This window comes from Scyliorhinus canicula, chromosome 9, assembly GCF_902713615.1.
Source record: "Scyliorhinus canicula chromosome 9, sScyCan1.1, whole genome shotgun sequence".
NCBI lineage: Eukaryota > Metazoa > Chordata > Chondrichthyes > Carcharhiniformes > Scyliorhinidae > Scyliorhinus > Scyliorhinus canicula.
Window position 1 is genome coordinate 93,703,768 of NC_052154.1, and position 19,218 is coordinate 93,722,985.

The 19,218-nt window shown below is 49.2% G+C and overlaps 1 protein-coding gene across 1 annotated transcript in view; it reads right to left on the reverse strand.

Moving 5' to 3' along the window:
- Positions 1-6,386: 6,386 nt before the first annotated feature.
- LOC119970910 (docking protein 4-like) overlaps positions 6,387-19,218 on the reverse strand; it is a 53,565-nt gene continuing 40,733 nt past the window's right edge. The window contains exons 5-6 of the mRNA XM_038806020.1: positions 11,054-11,177; positions 6,387-8,798 (exon numbers count right to left, since the gene is read on the reverse strand). Coding sequence (XP_038661948.1) covers positions 8,689-8,798; positions 11,054-11,177 — 234 coding nt within the window. The 3' untranslated portion in view covers positions 6,387-8,688. The remainder of the gene's footprint in view (positions 8,799-11,053; positions 11,178-19,218) is intronic.

Sequence of the window (19,218 nt, forward strand, 5' to 3'; positions counted from 1 at the left end):
GGGAATGGGGGTTAAAGTGGGGATTACTGTATTGGGGAATGGGGGTTAAAGTGGGGATTACTGTATTGGAGAATGGGGTTAAAGTGGGGATTACTGTATTGGGAAATGGGGTTAAAGTGGGGATTACTGTATTGGAGAATGGGGTTAAAGTGGGGATTACTGTATTGGAGAATGGGGTTAAAGTGGGGATTACTGAATTGCGGAATGGGGTTAAAGTGGGATTTCTGTATTGGGGAATGGGGGTTAAAGTGGGGATTACTGTATTGGGGTATGGGGGTTAAAGTGGGGCTTACTGTATTGGGGAGTGGGGATTAAAGTGGGATTGCTGTATTGGGGAATTGAGGTTCAAGTGGGGATTACTGTTTTGGGAAATGGGGGTTAAAGTGGGGATTACTGTATTGAGGAATGGGGTTAAAGTGGGGATTACTGTATTGCGGAATGGGGTTAAAGTGGGATTTCTGTATTGGGAATGGGGGTTAAAGTGGGGATTACTGTATTGGGGAATGGGGGTTAAAGTGGGATTACTGCATTGGGGAATGGGGGTTAAAGTGGGGATTACTGTATTGGGGAGTGGGGATAACTATTGGGGAATGGGAGTTAAAGTGGGGATTGCTGTATTGGGGAATGGGGGATAAAGTGGGGATTACTGTATTGGGGAATGGGGGTTAAAGTGGGGATTACTGTTTTGGGGAATGGGGGTTAAAGTGGGGATTACTGTTTTGGGGAATGGGGTTTAAAGTGTGATTACTGTCTTGGGGAGTAGGGATTACTGTATTGGGGAATGGGGTTAAAGTGGGGATTACTGTATTGGGGAATGGGGGTTAAAGTGGGGATTACTGTATTGGGGATCGGGGTTAAAGTGTGGATTACTGTATTGGGGAATGGGGTTAAAATGGGATTGCTGTATTGGGGAATGGGGGTTAAAGTGGGGATTACTGTATTGGGGAATGGGGGTTAAAGTGGGGATTACTGTATTGGGGAATGGGGTTAAAGTGGGGATTACTGTATTGGGGAATGGGGTTAAAGTGGGATTACTGTATTGTGGAATTGGGGTTAAAGTGGGGATTACTGTATTGGGGAGTGGGGGTTAAAGTGGGATTACTGTATTGGGGAATGGGGGTTAAGTGGGATTACTGTATTGGGGAATGGGGGTTAAAGTGGGATTACTGTATTGGGGGATGGGGGTTAAAGTGGGGGTTACTCTATTGGGGAATGAGGGTTAAAGTTGGGATTACTGTATTGGGGATGAGGGTTAAAGTTGGGATTACTGTATTGGGGAATGGTGGTTAAAGTGGGATTACTGTATTGGGGGAATGGGGGTTTAAAGTGGGGATTACTGTATTGGGGAGTGGGGGTTAAAGTGGGATTACTGTATGGGGAATGGGGGTTAAAGTGGGGATTACTGTATTGGGGAATGGGGGTTAAAGTGGGGATTACTCTATTGGGGAATGAGGGTTAAAGTTGGGATTACTGTATTGGGGAATGGGGGTTAAAGTGGGATTACTGTATTGGGGAATGGGGGTTAAAGTGGGATTACTGTATTGGGGAAGGGGGTTAAAGTGGGATTACTGTATTGGGGATGGGGGTTAAAGTGGGGATTACTGTATTGGGGAATGGGGGTTAAAGTGGGATCACTGTATTGGGGAATGGGGGTTAAAGTGGGGATTACTGTATTGGGGAATGTGGGGTTAAAGTGGGGATTACTGTATTGGAGAATGGGGTTAAGTGGGGATTACTGTATTGGAAATGGGGTTAAAGTGGGGATTACTGTATTGGAGAATGGGGTGAAGTGGGGATTACTGTATTGGGGAATGGGAGTTAAAGTGGGGATTACTGTATTGGAGAATGGGGTTAAAGTGGGGATTACTGTATTGGGGAATGGGGTTAAAGTGGGGATTACTGTATTGCGGAATGGGGTTAAAGTGGGATTTCTGTATTGGGGAATGGGGGTTAAAGTGGGGATTACTGTATTGGGGTATGGGGGTTAAAGTGGGGCTTACTGTATTGGGGAGTGGGGATTAAAGTGGGATTCCTGTATTGGGGAATTGAGGTTAAAGTGGGGATTACTGTTTTGGGAAATGGGGGTTAAAGTGGGGATTACTGTATTGAGGAATGGGGTTAAAGTGGGGATTACTGTATTGCGGAATGGGGTTAAAGTGGGATTACTGCATTGGGGAATGGGGGTTAAAGTGGGGATTACTGTATTGGGGAGTGGGGATAACTATTGGGGAATGGAGTTAAAGTGGGGATTGCTGTATTGGGGAATGGGGGATAAAGTGGGGATTACTGTATTGCGGAATGGGGTTAAAGTGGGATTTCTGTATTGGGAATGGGGTTAAAGTGGGATTGCTGTATTGGGGAATGGGGGTTAAAGTGGGATTGCTGTATTGGGGAATGGGGGTTAAGGTGGGGATTACTGTATTGGGGAATGGGGTTTAAAGTGGGATTGCTGTGTTGGGGAATGGGGGTTAAAGTGGGGATTACTGTATTGGGGAATGGGGGTTAAAGTGGGATCACTGTATTGGGGAATGGGGGTTAAAGTGGGGATTACTGTATTGGAGAATGGGGTTAAAGTGGGGATTACTGTATTGGGAAATGGGGTTAAAGTGGGGATTACTGTATTGGAGAATGGGGTTAAAGTGGGGATTACTGTATTGGAGAATGGGGTTAAAGTGGGGATTACTGTATTGGGGAATGGGGGTTAAAGTGGGATTACTGTATTGTGGAATTGGGGTTAAAGTGGGGATTACTGTATTGGGGAGTGGGGGTTAAAGTGGGATTACTGTATTGGGGAATGGGGGTTAAAGTGGGATTACTGTATTGGGGAATGGGGGTTAAAGTGGGATTACTGTATTGGGGGATGGGGGTTAAAGTGGGGGTTACTCTATTGGGGAATGAGGGTTAAAGTTGGGATTACTGTATTGGGGGATGAGGGTTAAAGTTGGGATTACTGTTTTGGGGAATGGGGGTTAAAGTGGGATTACTGTATTGGGGAATGGGGGTTAAAGTGGGGATTACTGTATTGGGGAGTGGGGGTTAAAGTGGGATTACTGTATTGGGGAATGGGGGTTAAAGTGGGGATTACTGTATTGGGGAATGGGGGTTAAAGTGGGGATTACTCTATTGGGGAATGAGGGTTAAAGTTGGGATTACTGTATTGGGGAATGGGGGTTAAAGTGGGATTACTGTATTGGGGAATGGGGGTTAAAGTGGGATTACTGTATTGGGGAATGGGGGGTTAAAGTGGGATTACTGTATTGGGGATGGGGGTTAAAGTGGGGATTACTGTATTGGGGAATGGGGGTTAAAGTGGGATCACTGTATTGGGGAATGGGGGTTAAAGTGGGGATTACTGTATTGGGGAATGTGGGTTTAAAGTGGGGATTACTGTATTGGAGAATGGGGTTAAAGTGGGGATTACTGTATTGGGAAATGGGGTTAAAGTGGGGATTACTGTATTGGAGAATGGGGTTGAAGTGGGGATTACTGTATTGGGGAATGGGAGTTAAAGTGGGGATTACTGTATTGGAGAATGGGGTTAAAGTGGGGATTACTGTATTGGGGAATGGGGGTTAAAGTGGGGATTACTGTATTGCGGAATGGGGTTAAAGTGGGATTTCTGTATTGGGGAATGGGGGTTAAAGTGGGGATTACTGTATTGGGGTATGGGGGTTAAAGTGGGGCTTACTGTATTGGGGAGTGGGGATTAAAGTGGGATTCCTGTATTGGGGAATTGAGGTTAAAGTGGGGATTACTGTTTTGGGAAATGGGGGTTAAAGTGGGGATTACTGTATTGAGGAATGGGGTTAAAGTGGGGATTACTGTATTGCGGAATGGGGTTAAAGTGGGATTACTGCATTGGGGAATGGGGGTTAAAGTGGGGATTACTGTATTGGGGAGTGGGGATAACTATTGGGGAATGGGAGTTAAAGTGGGGATTGCTGTATTGGGGAATGGGGGATAAAGTGGGGATTACTGTATTGCGGAATGGGGTTAAAGTGGGATTTCTGTATTGGGAATGGGGTTAAAGTGGGATTGCTGTATTGGGGAATGGGGGTTAAAGTGGGATTGCTGTATTGGGGAATGGGGGTTAAGGTGGGGATTACTGTATTGGGGAATGGGGTTTAAAGTGGGATTGCTGTGTTGGGGAATGGGGGTTAAAGTGGGGATTACTGTATTGGGGAATGGGGGTTAAAGTGGGATCACTGTATTGGGGAATGGGGGTTAAAGTGGGGATTACTGTATTGGGGAATGGGGGGTTAAAGTGGGGATTACTGTATTGGAGAATGGGGTTAAAGTGGGGATTACTGTATTGGGAAATGGGGTTAAAGTGGGGATTACTGTATTGGAGAATGGGGTTAAAGTGGGGATTACTGTATTGGAGAATGGGGTTAAAGTGGGGATTACTGTATTGGGGAATGGGGGTTAAAGTGGGGATTACTGTATTGCGGAATGGGGTTAAAGTGGGATTTCTGTATTGGGGAATGGGGGTTAAAGTGGGGATTACTGTATTGGGGTATGGGGGTTAAAGTGGGGCTTACTGTATTGGGGAGTGGGGATTAAAGTGGGATTGCTGTATTGGGGAATTGAGGTTAAAGTGGGGATTACTGTTTTGGGAAATGGGGGTTAAAGTGGGGATTACTGTATTGAGGAATGGGGTTAAAGTGGGGATTACTGTATTGCGGAATGGGGGTTAAAGTGGGATTTCTGTATTGGGAATGGGGGTTAAAGTGGGGATTACTGTATTGGGGAATGGGGGTTAAAGTGGGATTACTGCATTGGGGAATGGGGGTTAAAGTGGGGATTACTGTATTGGGGAGTGGGGGATAACTATTGGGGAATGGGAGTTAAAGTGGGGATTGCTGTATTGGGGAATGGGGGATAAAGTGGGGATTACTGTATTGGGGAATGGGGGTTAAAGTGGGGATTACTGTTTTGGGGAATGGGGTTAAAGTGGGGATTACTGTTTTGGGGAATGGGGTTTAAAGTGTGATTGCTGTCTTGGGGAGTAGGGATTACTGTCTTGGGGAATGGGGTTAAAGTGGGGATTACTGTATTGGGGAATGGGGGTTAAAGTGGGGATTACTGTATTGGGGATTGGGGTTAAAGTGTGGATTACTGTATTGGGGAATGGGGTTAAAATGGGATTGCTGTATTGGGGAATGGGGGTTAAAGTGGGGATTACTGTATTGGGGAATGGGGTTAAAGTGGGATTACTGTATTGTGGAATTGGGGTTAAAGTGGGGATTACTGTATTGGGGAGTGGGGGTAAAAGTGGGATTACTGTATTGGGGAATGGGGGTTAAAGTGGGGATTACTGTATTGGGGAATGGGGGTTAAAGTGAGGATTACTGTATTGGGGAATGGGGTTAAAGTGGGATTACTGTATTGGGGAATGGGGGTTAAAGTGGGATTACTGTATTGGGGAATGGGGGTTAAAGTGGGATTACTGTATTGGGGAATGGGGGTTAAAGTGGGATTACTGTATTGGGGGATGGGGGCTAAAGTGGGGATTACTCTATTGGGGAATGAGGGTTAAAGTTGGGATTACTGTATTGGGGAATGAGGGTTAAAGTTGGGATTACTGTATTGGGGAATGGGGGTTAAAGTGGGATTACTGTATTGGGGAATGTGGGTTAAAGTGGGATTACTGTATTGGGGAATGGGGGTTAAAGTGGGATTACTGTATTTGGGGGATGGGGGTTAAAGTGGGGATTACTCTATTGGGGAATGAGGGTTAAAAGTTGGGATTACTGTATTGGGGAATGGGGTTAAAGTGGGATTACTGTATTGGGGAATGGGGGTTAAAGTGGGGATTACTGTATTGGGGGATGGGGGTTAAAGTGGGGATTACCCTATTGGGGAATGAGGGTTAAAGTTGGGGATTACTGTATTGGGGAATGGGGGTTAAAGTGGGATTACTGTATTGGGGATGGGGGTTAAAGTGGGGATTACTGTATTGGAAGTGGCGATTACTGTATTTGGGAATGGGTTAAAGTGGTGATTGCTGTATTGGGGAATGGGGGTTAAAGTGGGATTGCTGTATTGGGGGATTGGGGTTAAGGTGGGGATTACTGTATTGGGGAATGGGGTTTAAAGTGGGGATTGCTGTCTTGGGAATGGGGGTTAAAGTGGGGATTACTGTATTGGGGAATGGGGGTTAAAGTGGGATTACTGTATTGGGGAATGGGGGTTAAAGTGGGGATTACTGTATTGGGGAATGGGGGTTAAAGTGGGGATTACTGTATTGGGGAATGGGGGTTAAAGTGGGGATTACTGTATTGTGGAATTGGGGTTAAAGTGGGGATTACTGTATTGGGGAATGCGAGTTAAACCTGGGGGTTAATGTTTTTTGTGGGTAGTCATATTAATAAATGCAAAATAAAACAGATTTTTTTTTACTTTATTGAAAAGCTGTTGATTGGCTGCCTCACTGTTATAAACTGGGCTGCTAATTCTCGTCACATGCGGGTAGACAATGAGGACGGTAATAATGTCGACCTGTTCATGCTTCTAATAAATTGGAGGCTGAGACACGCACTGTAGCTCAGGATCAGATGGAGATGGGACACATTCTCAGGTACAATGTGGGCTGTTGCCTGTTCCTGGACAGCTGAACCTGCACAGACCACAGAGATTGATCAATATTCACACTTTAGTGAATGTGACATGGCTGTGTAAATAGTCCTGAACACTGCTCTCGTACTGTCTGTCTGAGGTATCTTTGTTTTTCTTGTGCTTGCTGCTTCTCCTGCCCGCATCCCTGGACCCGGAAACAGGGAAAGTTATAATCAGCATGATGATGCAGCATTCACATGTATAGAAAGATGGCAGGAAGAGTCCTGGTGTGTGGGAGAGGGCTCCATTGTTTTGTCTGTCTCACTATAGGGGGGGGATATCGGAATTGAAATGTTTGTGAGGGTTCATGCTGCCTGTTTAGAGTGCAGGAGCTGACAGTAACAGTACCTTATTGTTTATATCATTGCCTCAGTGAACAGTTCAGTTCTGATCTTCTTTTGAACTGCCTGTTTAAAATGTGATTGATGACTAACCCAGTGAGACTACAGCAGAGGGTCACTGGAGAGAGGGGGAGCAGTCTGCGCACTGACCTATCAGTTCCCCTCCTAGCTGCTTATCTAAGGGCTAACACAATGGTCACACCCCTTCCATGCCGCTGTCTAACACTGCTGCCTGTGGCTGCAATTGCCACACAGTCTTCCCAATAGTTCAAAGTTCGAGGACTGTGTTCCTACAGCTCCACTTGGATGGGATTCTGTTGCGGAGTCGTGGAGCCCAGCGGGGGGAGGGGGTGTCGGGGTGAGCCCCGTAGAGGGGTGGTGTGCTCCAGGTGAGTTGGAACAGCTTGGCTGGGACACAACGTTGACAGAGGTGCAGTGGGTCATTCTAGAAGCTGCTGGGAGAACTAGGCTGGTGAACTGGGGAAGGAGATCCTAGGAACTTGGCTTTTCAATCAGTAATTGGCCTGTACATTTCACAGAGCATCTGTGTTCCACCTTGCTGCACTCCAGACAAGGCAGAAACTGCAGAACACCTTCTAACTGTCTAATCTATCCTCCCCTTCACTCCAGACTATTTTTAATTTTAGTGTGGGGAGGGATGAGGTAATGTATGAATTCTTTGCTGTTTGGTGATACGATTGGTTTGTAACAGGCATTGGAAGCAGGCTGTTGGGAGAGAGCGGAGACCCCATGCACAGACTGCCCTCTAAAACCCATCCGGCACTCCGCCCCTGAACAAGCCAATGAGTGCAGTCCTTGGTCAAGTATTGAGCTGCACCCTGTGTAATGGGAGTGAGCAGGTGCAGTTAAACTGCTACTGCAAGAGGTTGTTTCAGTTTGAGTCTGTCTGATGTGTCCTGGCCCTGGTTACAGGGATTGATCACTGTTGCTTGGGAGTAAGTGTTGTGAGAATCCATGAACTCACCAGACCTACTTGTAAACAGCTCCATTAGCTTTGGCCAGCCAGGATTTCTGAGGAACACTTAAGAAACACGGGATTAAAACAGCAACTGGACCTCTCAACCCACCTATATCCATCTCGGACATTGGCTGCAGTGGTCAGCGAGTGAAGAGGAAAGGGTCAGCAATTGTTTCATTTCAGATTGTCTAGAGGATACCTAAAGCTTCAAAGAACCTGTGATTCAATAAAAGCTCAAAAAGCCCTTCTGATTGTGATATTAGTAACTATTATAAACTGACTTTGATTGGATTGCAGCATTGGAAGAAGGTTCACAATCTTCATACGGAAGGAGTCCTTGTGTCAGTCTGCCCTGTGTACAGACGCCAAGAATAAAAGTTCTCTTCAGCAAAGTAGCTGGACATTGTGCATGCTGGAAACAAAGCAGCATTAATTCTCCTGAGTGAATGTGCAAATGGAGGCCCTTTCAGACCCGCTCCTGCTGCCATGTCCTCGATTGCTCTTGGTTTCCATATATCCCGTTAAAGTGAAGTGAGCTTTTGTCCAGAGCTTTCTTCAATACCTCCTGAAGGGTTTGAGAATGTTTCATCCAGTCCCTGTCCTCTCCCAGTGTTGCCTGCTGCTTTGGGCAGTGGTTCCATGTCTTGCTCCTAGTTGGGTGCATAATAGTGAGAGAGTTAAAGTGCTTTGTCCCAATGTCCTATTGGTCATTTCTGTAGATATGGCCCAGCTATCTCTAGAGGCAGGCACTCATTGAGCAGAGAAGTGTGGAGAAAGTCTGCAGTCACTGGTTAAAGGACTTCCTTGTCCAGGGAAGCAGGCTGTGTCCTCTGCTGCATGTCCCGCACAATACAATTCTGCTGGAAAACAAAGATAAGTTATTTTCTGTTGGAAATCGTAAAAATCTCAATCCTCATTATTGAAACTAAATATTATACTGCATCATTAGAGTGGTGAAAAAGACACACGGGACACTTGCCATTATCAATCGAGGCATAGATTATTACAAAAGCAAAGAGGACATGTTGGAGTTGTATAAAACTTTGGTGAGGCCACAGCTGGAGTACTGTGATTGCACTGGAGCGGGTGCAGAGGCGTTTCACCAGGATGTTGCCTGGGATGGATTTTAGTTATGAAGAGAGGCTGGATAGGCTTGGGTTGTTTTCTCTGGAGCAGAGAAGACTGAGGGGTGACCTGATTGAGGTGTACAAGATTATCAGGGGCATGGACAGGCTGGATAAGGACCCTTAGCTGAGGGGTCAGTTACAAGTTCACGGTCAGGGGCAGGAGATTTAGGGGATTTAAGGAAAAACCTTTTAACCCAGAGGATGGTGACGGTCTGGAATGCACTGCCTGGGAGGTGGTAGAGGCAGGTTGCCGCACATCCTTTAAAAAAAGTACCTGGATGAGCACTTGGTACATAGCATTCAAGGTTGTGGGCCAAGTGGGAGTAGGTGCAGACTTGATGGGCTTAAAGATGTCTTCTGCACCGTATTATTCTGCAATCAGAATGTACTTCAACTCTCCTCCATCTCATACCATCTACACAACTCTCCCTGAATCATTCCAGTGTATAGAACCTGAGAGCATTGGCCTTGCTCCTGTGAAAGAGGAAACCGATTAGTCCCACTCCCCTGCTCTGAAAAACTGTCCTTTCCAATTATTTACCCAATACCTTTTCGAATGGTGCTATTGAATTTGCCGCAGATTATTGTAACTCACTGAAAACAAATCCTTTTCATGTCTCCACAGATAATCTTGCCAATTATCTTCCACTGCTTTGCCATCTCGAGACCTCTCTCCCCTCTGTCATCAAACACTCCTAGCACTGGGTTAGATACTGAGTAAACCTCCCTCTACACTGTCCCTATCAAACACTCCCAGCACAGCATGGTAGCACAATGGTTAGCACAGTTGCTTCAAAGCTCCAGGGTCCCAGGTTCGATTCCCCGCTGGGTCACTGTGTAGAGTCTGCACGTTCTCCCCGTGTCTGCGTGGGTTTCCTCCGGGTGCTCCAGTTCCCTCTCACGGTCCAAAGATGTGCAGGTTAGGTGGATTGGCTATGCTAAATTGCCCTTAGGTTGGGTGGGGTTATGGGGATAGGGTGGAGATGTGGGCTTAAGTAGGGTGCTCTTTCCAAGAGTTGGTGCAGACTTGATGGGTCGAATGGCCTTCAGCACTGTAAATTCTATGACGGGTACAGCACGGGTTAGATACAGAGTAAAGCTCCGTCTGCACTATCCCCATCAAATACTCCTAGCGCAGGTACAGAATAAAGCTACCTCTACACTGTCCCTATCAAACATTCACAGGACAGGTACAGAACTGATTGAAGAATCACAGGAGGAAGCCATTTGACCAGTTGAATCAATACTGGCTCTGTAGAACAAACCAATCAGTCCCATTCCCCCGCTTGATCAATGGCCCAGCGCGTTTATTTCTTCAAGAGCCTGTTCAATTTCTTTTTGAAATGATTCAACGTCTCTGCTTCCTGCACTCTCGTGGGCAGTGAGTTCTAGCTCATTACCAATCGCTGTGTCAAAACCTCCTTCCTCACATCCCACTTGTACCTCTTCCCAAAACCTTAAATCTGTCTCCTAGTCCTTAACTATCTGCCAGTGGGAACAGCATGTCCTTGTCTGCTAAACCTGCCATAATCCTCTATCAAATCTCAACTCAATCTCCTTCATTCCAAGGTGAACATCTCCAGCTTCGCCAACCTAATCTTGTAACTAAAATTTTCCCACTCCCTGGACCCATTCTGGCAAATATTCTGGCACCCTCTCGAGGACCCTCATCCTTGCTGAAGTGTGATGACCAGAACTGGATACAAAACAACAGTTGGGTCCTAACCAGAGTTTTATAAAGTTTCAGCACAACTTCCCTGTTTTTGTACTTCATGCCTCTATTTATGAAGCATTCATGATTTGCATACCAGGTAAATACTATGTAAACACTGTGTAGACACTAAGCTATTGTCCCTCATCTTGCAAGGAAGTTAATTATGGGAAGCAGACAGGAAAGTGGGCTTGAGGCCATAATTAAATCAGCAGGCCCCCTCCTGAGTGTACAATGAAAGTGTGAACATGGCTCTGGGTACAATGTTCCCTCTTACGGTTGCTTTGCTCCATTTCTGCGCTGTGCTGTGAGCTTGTTATGTGGTGCCAGAAAGCGCTGCGTGGGAGTACGCCGCTACCTGGAGATGGAAAATGTTCCAATTCCGCATTCTTGTTCAAAAGCTGCAAATATAACACAAAAAAACACTTAATTCCAGAAAGAAACTTCCTGGATCCCACACCCTGAGATAGCCCAGATCCTGTAAGTCTCTGCTGCCATCCCACAGCATAGTGAGTTCTGTCAAATGAGCCGCACGATATTCAACCACCACTTTCAAAAGCAATCCACATCCAACAACATTTGTACTGCCACCATCCCAACATAGGACACTGAGCCGAGTTACACTACTCCCTCCCCACACACACACACACACACACACACACACAGGACACTGAGCCGTGTTACACTACTCCCTCCCCACACACACAGACACAGGACACTGACCCGAGTTACACTGCCCCCTCTCTCTCTTCCCCCCCCCCCCCCCCCCCCCCCCCCACACAGACACAGGACACTGACCCGAGTTACACTGCCCCCTCTCTCTCTTCCCCCCCCCCCCCCCCCCCCCCCACACAGACACAGGACACTGACCCGAGTTACACTGCCCCCTCTCTCTCCCCCCCCCCCCCCCACACAGACACAGACACAGGACACTGAGCCGAGTTACACTACTCCCTCCCCACCCCCCACACAGACACAGGACACTAAGCCGAGTTACACTGCCCACCCCACAGACACAGGTCACTGAGCCGAGTTACACTACTCCCTCCCCACCCCCCACACAGACACAGGACACTGAGCCGAGTTACACTACTCCCTCCCCACCCCCCCACACACACAGGACACTGAGCCGAGTTACACTACTCCCTCCCCACCCCCCACCCAGACACAGGACACTGAGCCGAGTTACACTACTCCCTCCCCACCCCCCACCCAGACACAGGACACTGAGCCGAGTTACACTGCCCCCTCCCCACCCCCCCCCCCCCCCCCCAGGACACTGAGCCGAGTTACACTACTCCCTCCCCACCCCCCACCCAGACACAGGACACTGAGCCGAGTTACACTGCCCCCTTCTCCCCCCCCCCCCCCCCCCCCCCCCCCCACACACACACACACACACACAGACACAGGACACTGAGCCGAGTTACACTACTCCCTCCCCACCCCCCACACACACAGGACACTGAGCCGAGTTACACTACTCCCTCCCCACACAGACACAGGACACTAAGCCGAGTTACACTGGCCACCCCACAGACACAGGACACTGAGCCGAGTTACACTGCCCCCCCCCCCCCCCCCCCCCCCCCCCCCCACACACACACACACAGACACAGGACACTGAGCCGAGTTACACTACTCCCTCCCCACCCCCCACCCAGACACAGGACACTGAGCCGAGTTACACTACTCCCTCCCCACCCCCCCCACACACACAGGACACTGAGCCGAGTTACACTACTCCCTCCCCACCCCCCCACACACACAGGACACTGAGCCGTGTTACACTACTCCCTCCCCACCCCCCACCCAGACACAGGACACTGAGCCGTGTTACACTACTCCCTCCCCACCCCCCCACACACACAGGACACTGAGCCGTGTTACACTACTCCCTCCCCACCCCCCCACACACACAGGACACTGAGCCGAGTTACACTACTCCCTCCCCACCCCCCCACACACACACACACACAGGACACTGAGCCGAGTTACACTGCCCCCTCCCCACCCCTCACACAGACACAGGACACTGAGCCGAGTTACACTGCCCCCTCCCCACCCCCCACACACACACACACACACAGGACATTGAGCCGAGTTACACTGCCCCCTCCCCCCACACACACACACAGGACATTGAGCCGAGTTATACTGCCCCCTCCCCCCCCCACACACACACACACACACACACACACAGGAGACTGAGCCGAGTTACACTGCCCCCTCCCCACCCCCCACACACACACACACACACACAGGACATTGAGCCGAGTTACACTGCCCCCTCCCCACCCCCCACACACACACACACACACACAGGACATTGAGCCGAGTTACACTGCCCCCTCCCCCCACACACACACAGGACATTGAGCCGAGTTATACTGCCCCCCCCCCCCCCCACACACACACACACAGGACACTGAGCCGAGTTACACTACTCCCTCCCCACCCCCCCACACACACACACACACAGGAGACTGAGCCGAGTTACACTGCCCTCTCCCCACCCCCCACGCGCACACAGGGCACTGAGCCGAGTTACACTGCCCCCTCCCCACCCCCCACACACACACACAGACACAGGACACTGAGCCGAGTTACACTGCCCCCCCCCCCACACACACACACACAGGAGACTGAGCCGAGTTACACTGCCCTCTCCCCCACCCCCCCACGCGCACACAGGGCACTGAGCCGAGTTACCCTGCCCCCTCCCCACCCCCCACACACACACACAGACACAGGACACTGAGCCGAGTTACACTGCCCCCCCCCCCACACACACACACACAGTGCACGGTGCCCAGTTATTCTGCCCCCCCCCCCCCAGGGAACGAAGGGGATAAGAGGGATGGAAGTCAGGGGAAGCCCTGGGGTCCGTGGCTACCCGGCAAAATTCTACAAGGAGTTCACAACGTGGCACCACATCTCTTGGGGGCATTTAAGGCAGCACTGTGATACAGTGGTTAGCACTGCTGCCGCAAAGCTCCAGATCCCTGATTCAATTCCGGCCTCGGGTGACAGCCTGTGTGGAGTTTACACTTTCCGTGTCTGTGTGAGTTTCCTCTGAGTGCTCCAATTTCCTTCCACAGTCCAAAGATGTGCAGGTTAGATGGATTGGATTGGCCATGCTAAATTGCCTCTGTGTCCAAAAGGGTAGGTCGGGTTACTGAGTTATGGGGATGGGGTGGAAGTGTGGACTTCGGTCGGAAGTTCTTTCCAAGAGCCGGTGCAGACTCGCTGGGCCGAATGGCCTCCTTCTGCACTATAAATTCTATGATTTCAGGTGTTGGAGAAGGGGAAGCTGCTGGAGACGATGACACATGCAGCGATCACGTTAATACCAAAAAAGAGGAAGGACCTGTTGGAATGTGGGTTGTATAGGCCCTTGTTGGTGGCGGGAAGGATGGATGGTTGTCTCCTGGGGTGGTTGCTGCGGACCAAACGGGCAGCTTTCTAGTGATATAAGGAGGCTGTTTAAAGTGATCATGACCTTGTCGAGAGCTGAGGTGCTGGAGGTAATGCTGTCCATGAACGTGGAGAAGGTATTCAACCGGGTGGGGTGGTGGTACCTGTTTGAAAGCTCGGGTTTATGGCCTATTATACATGGCACCGATGGCGAGTGTGGGGACCAATGACATGGTAAGTGACTTTGTGCGCACATTCGCTCCAGAAAGTTCATAAGTTGACAGACGAGTGTAAGAAGTTCGCTGGCGGGGACCAGCGAACCATGCATATATGTTCTAGGGCTGCGAAAAGTTGGAGAGATTCGGGGCGGGAGTTTTTGCGGGGCTAACAAGGATAGTGGGGGTGGAGGTTGAGTGGGACCTATTGGTGGCAATAAAAAGGGAAAAATTTGCACAAAATGTATAGTTGTGCGTTGGGGAGTTTGTTCCCCAAATTGTTTATGTTTTGTAACCTTTTATTTAATTTTTTAGAATTTTAAAAATAAATTTAGAATATTCAATTCATATTTTTTTTCAATTAAGGGGCAATTTAGCGTGGCCAATCTACCTATCCTGCACATCTTTTGGGTTGTGGGGGTGAAACCCACGCAAACACGGGGGAGAATGTGCAAACTCCAGACGGACAGTGACCCAGAGCTGGGATCAAACCTGGGACCTCGGCACCGTGAGACAGCAGTGCTAACCACTATGCCACCGTGCTGCCCTTTGTAACCTTTTATTAACGTTTAGAATATAATACATTTTTAAAAAAATAAGAAGGCATATGGTATACTTGCCTTTATTAGCCAAGACAAAGAGTTTAAGAGCAGGGAGGTTATGGTAGAACTGTATAAAACATTGGCTAGACCACAGCTAGAGTATTGTGTTCTGGAATCCACACTATAGGACAGATTTGATAACACTGGAAAGGGTGCACAGAAGATTTACCAGGATGTTGCCTGGGCCGGAGTGTGTTCGTTATGAAGAGAGATTGGATAGACTTGGAAGTGGGAAGGGTTGTAAATTAATACTTTGTCTCTGTGTTTACAAAAGAAGTGAATGATTCAGATATAGTAGTCCAGGATGAACACTGGATTGCATAATCATGAAGTGTGAGGAAGTAGTCGAATGGTTGAAATCCTAGAAAGTTGATAAGTTGCCAGGGCCAGATGGATTGTTTCCGAGGTTACTGAAGGAGGTCAGGGAGGAGATAGCAGATGTTATGAGGATAATTTTACAATCCTCACTAGATACAGGGGAGGTACTGGAGAAATGCAAACATGGTTCCACTGTTTAAACAGGGATCAAAGGAAATGCCAAACAATATTCCAGTTGTGGCCTTACTGGTGCTTTATACATTTATTTTTTTTTTATTTTTTAAAAATAAATTTAGAGTACCCAATTCATTTTTTCCAATTAAAGGGCAATTTAGTGTGGTCAATCCACCTCGCCTGCACATCTTTGGATTGTGGGGGCGAAACCCACGCAAACACGGGGAGAATGTGCAAACTCTGCACGGACAGTTACCCAGAGCCGGGATCGAACCTGGGACCTCGGCGCCGTGAGGCTGCAGGGCTAACCCACTGCACCATGCTGCCCCCTTTTATACAATTCTAACATTATATCCTTACATTATATTCTATACTTCTGCCAATGAAGGAGAGAGCATTCCATATGCTTTCTTAACAACTTTGTCCATTTGAACTGCTGCCTTTAGTGGTCTGTGTACTTGTACAGCAAGATCTCTTACTTCTTCAACCCCTCTTAGTATATTCCCATTTATTGGCCAGTTAGTCTTACGCAGTATTGGGAAATTAGAATCAATCCTGAGAGCTAGGATTAACTGTCACAGAGAAAGGCATGGACTAGTCAGGGATAATCAGCATGCATTTGTTAAAGTAAAGTCTTGCCTCACAAAGTTGATTGAATTATTTGAGGAAGTGACAAGAAGGGTTGATGAAGGTAGTGCAGTGAGTGTTGGGTCCATGGATTTTAGCAAGGCAATTGACAAAGTATCACATGGGAGATTGATCAAGGACGTGAAAGCCCATGGGATATAGGGCAATGTAGCAAACTGGATAAAAAGATGGCTTAGTAACAGGAAAACAAGGATAATGGTCGATGGCTGCCCTTGCAATTGGAAAGCTATTTCAAGTGGTGTTGGGACCCTTTCTGTTTGTGTTATATATTAAGGATTTGGAAGTGAATGTGGGGAAAATAATTGGGAAATTTGCAGATGGCACAAAGATTGGCTGAGTGGTGGACAGTGCGGAGGATAGCTATAATCTCCAAAATGATATAGATTGGTGGAATGGCCGGTAAATTGGCAAAATGGAATTTAACACACAACATAGAACATAGAACAGTACAGCACAGAACAGGCCCTTCGGCCCTCAATGTTGTGCCGAGCCATGATCACCCTACTCAAACCCACGTATCCACCCTATACCCGTAACCCAACAACCCCCCCCTTAACCTTACTTTTATTAGGACACTACGGGCAATTTAGCATGGCCAATCCACCTAACCCGCACATCTTTGGACTGTGGGAGGAAACCGGAGCACCCGGAGGAAACCCACGCACACACGGGGAGGACGTGCAGACTCCACACAGACAGTGACCCAGCCGGGAATCGAACCTGGGACCCTGGAGCTGTGAAGCATTTATGCTAACCACCATGCTACCCTGCTGCCCGTTTTCTCAGTTTTTTAGAATAATCAATGGGACAATGGGAGTCTGGAATTTGCTGCCCGAGTTGGAGTGGTGGAGGCAGAGACCCTAAACTCTTTTTAAAAAGTACCTGGATCTGCACCTTGCACCTGTAAGATACAGCACTGTGGACCGATGCAGGAAAGTCGGATTAGAAAGGGCACCAGGGCGTCCTCGGGCTGGCATGGACAGGATGGATTCAATGGCCTCCTTCTCTCCTGTAACCTTTCTATGATTCTTCGGTTCTATGGATTTTTGTCCTTGGAGCAGAGGAGACTGAAAGGGGACATGATTGAGATGTTTAAAATTATGAGGGGCACAGGTAGAGTAGACAGGAATAACCTTTTCCCCATAGTCAATGACCGGAGGCATAGATTTAAGCAAGGGGGCAAGAGTTTGAGGGGAAATGTGAGGGGGGAAAAAAAACTTTGCCCAGAGGGTAGAACGAGTCTAGAACTCACTCCCTGGAAATGTGCTGGAGGCAAAGACCCTCATAACATTTAAGAAGTATTTAGATGTGCACTTGCGATGCCAAGGCCATGGGCCAAGTGCTAGAAAATGGGATTAGAATAGTTAGGTTACCTGCAGCGAAGCGATAGGCCAAAAGGCCTTTTCTGTGCTGTACAACTCTTAAGAACTACTATATGAATTCAAAATGTTTAAGCAGCGTACAGAGCTATGGGTTTTTGATTCAGGTGTGTCTGAACCAGACAAGCAAGCTATATTTACCAGCAATAGGGACAGCACGGCGGCGCAGTGGTTAGCACTGTTGCCTCTTGGCACCGGGAACCTGGGTTCGACCCCCACCCCGGACCACTGTCCATGTGGAGTATGCACATTCTCCCCGTGTCTGCGTGGGTCACACAATCACAACCCAAAAAGACACCTCAGTAGCCGCTCAGACACCTCAGTCGCCGCACAGACACCTCAGTCGCCGCACAGACACCTCAGTCGCCGCTCAGACACCTCAGTCGCCGCACAGACACCTCAGTCGCCGCACAGACACCTCAGCCGCCGCTCAGACACCTCAGTCGCCGCACAGACACCTCAGTCGCCGCACAGACACCTCAGTCGCCGCACAGACACCTCAGTCACCGCACAGACACCTCAGTCGCCGCACAGACACCTCAGTCGCCGCACAGACACCTCAGTCGCCGCACAGACACCTCAGTCGCCGCTCAGACACCTCAGTCGCCGCACAGACACCTTAGTCACCGCACAGACACCTCAGTCACCGCTCAGACACCTCAGTCACCGCACAGACACCTTAGTCACCGCTCAGACACCTCAGTCACCGCTCAGACACCTCAGTCACCGCTCAAACACCTCAGTCACCGCTCAAACACCTCAGTAGCCGCACAGACACCTCAGTCGCCGCACAGACACCTCAGTCACCGCACAGACACCTCAGTCGCCGCACAGACACCTCAGTCACCGCTCAAACACCTCAGTAGCCGCACAGACACCTCAGTCGCCGCACAGACACCTCAGTCACCGCACAGACACCTCAGTCACCGCACAGACACCTCAGTCGCCGCACAGACACCTCAGTCGCCGCTCAGACACCTCAGCCGCCGCACAGACACCTCAGTCACCGCTCAGACACCTCAGTCGCCGCACAGACACCTCAGTCACCGCACAGACACCTCAGTCGCCGCACAGACACCTCAGTCGCCGCACAGACACCTCAGTCGCCGCACAGACACCTCAGTCGCCGCACAGACACCTCAGTCGCCGCTCAGACACCTCAGTCGCCACACAGTCACCGCTCAGACACCTCAGTCACCGCTCAAACACCTCAGTAGCCGCACAGACACCTCAGTAGCCGCACAGACACCTCAGTCGCCGCTCAGACACCTCAGTCGCCGCACAGACACCTCAGTCACCGCACAGACACCTCAGTCGCCGCACAGACACCTCAGTCGCCGCACAGACACCTCAGTCGCCGCACAGACACCTCAGTCACCGCACAGACACCTCAGTCACCGCTCAGACACCTCAGTCACCGCTCAAACACCTCAGTAGCCGCACAGACACCTCAGTCACCGCTCAAACACCTCAGTAGCCGCTCAGACACCTCAGTCACCGCTCAGACACCTCAGTCGCCGCACAGACACCTCAGTCACCGCACAGACACCTCAGTCACCGCACAGACACCTCAGTCACCGCACAGACACCTCAGTCGCCGCACAGACACCTCAGTCACCGCACAGACACCTCAGTCGCCGCACAGACACCTCAGTCGCCGCTCAGACACCTCAGTCGCCGCACAGACAC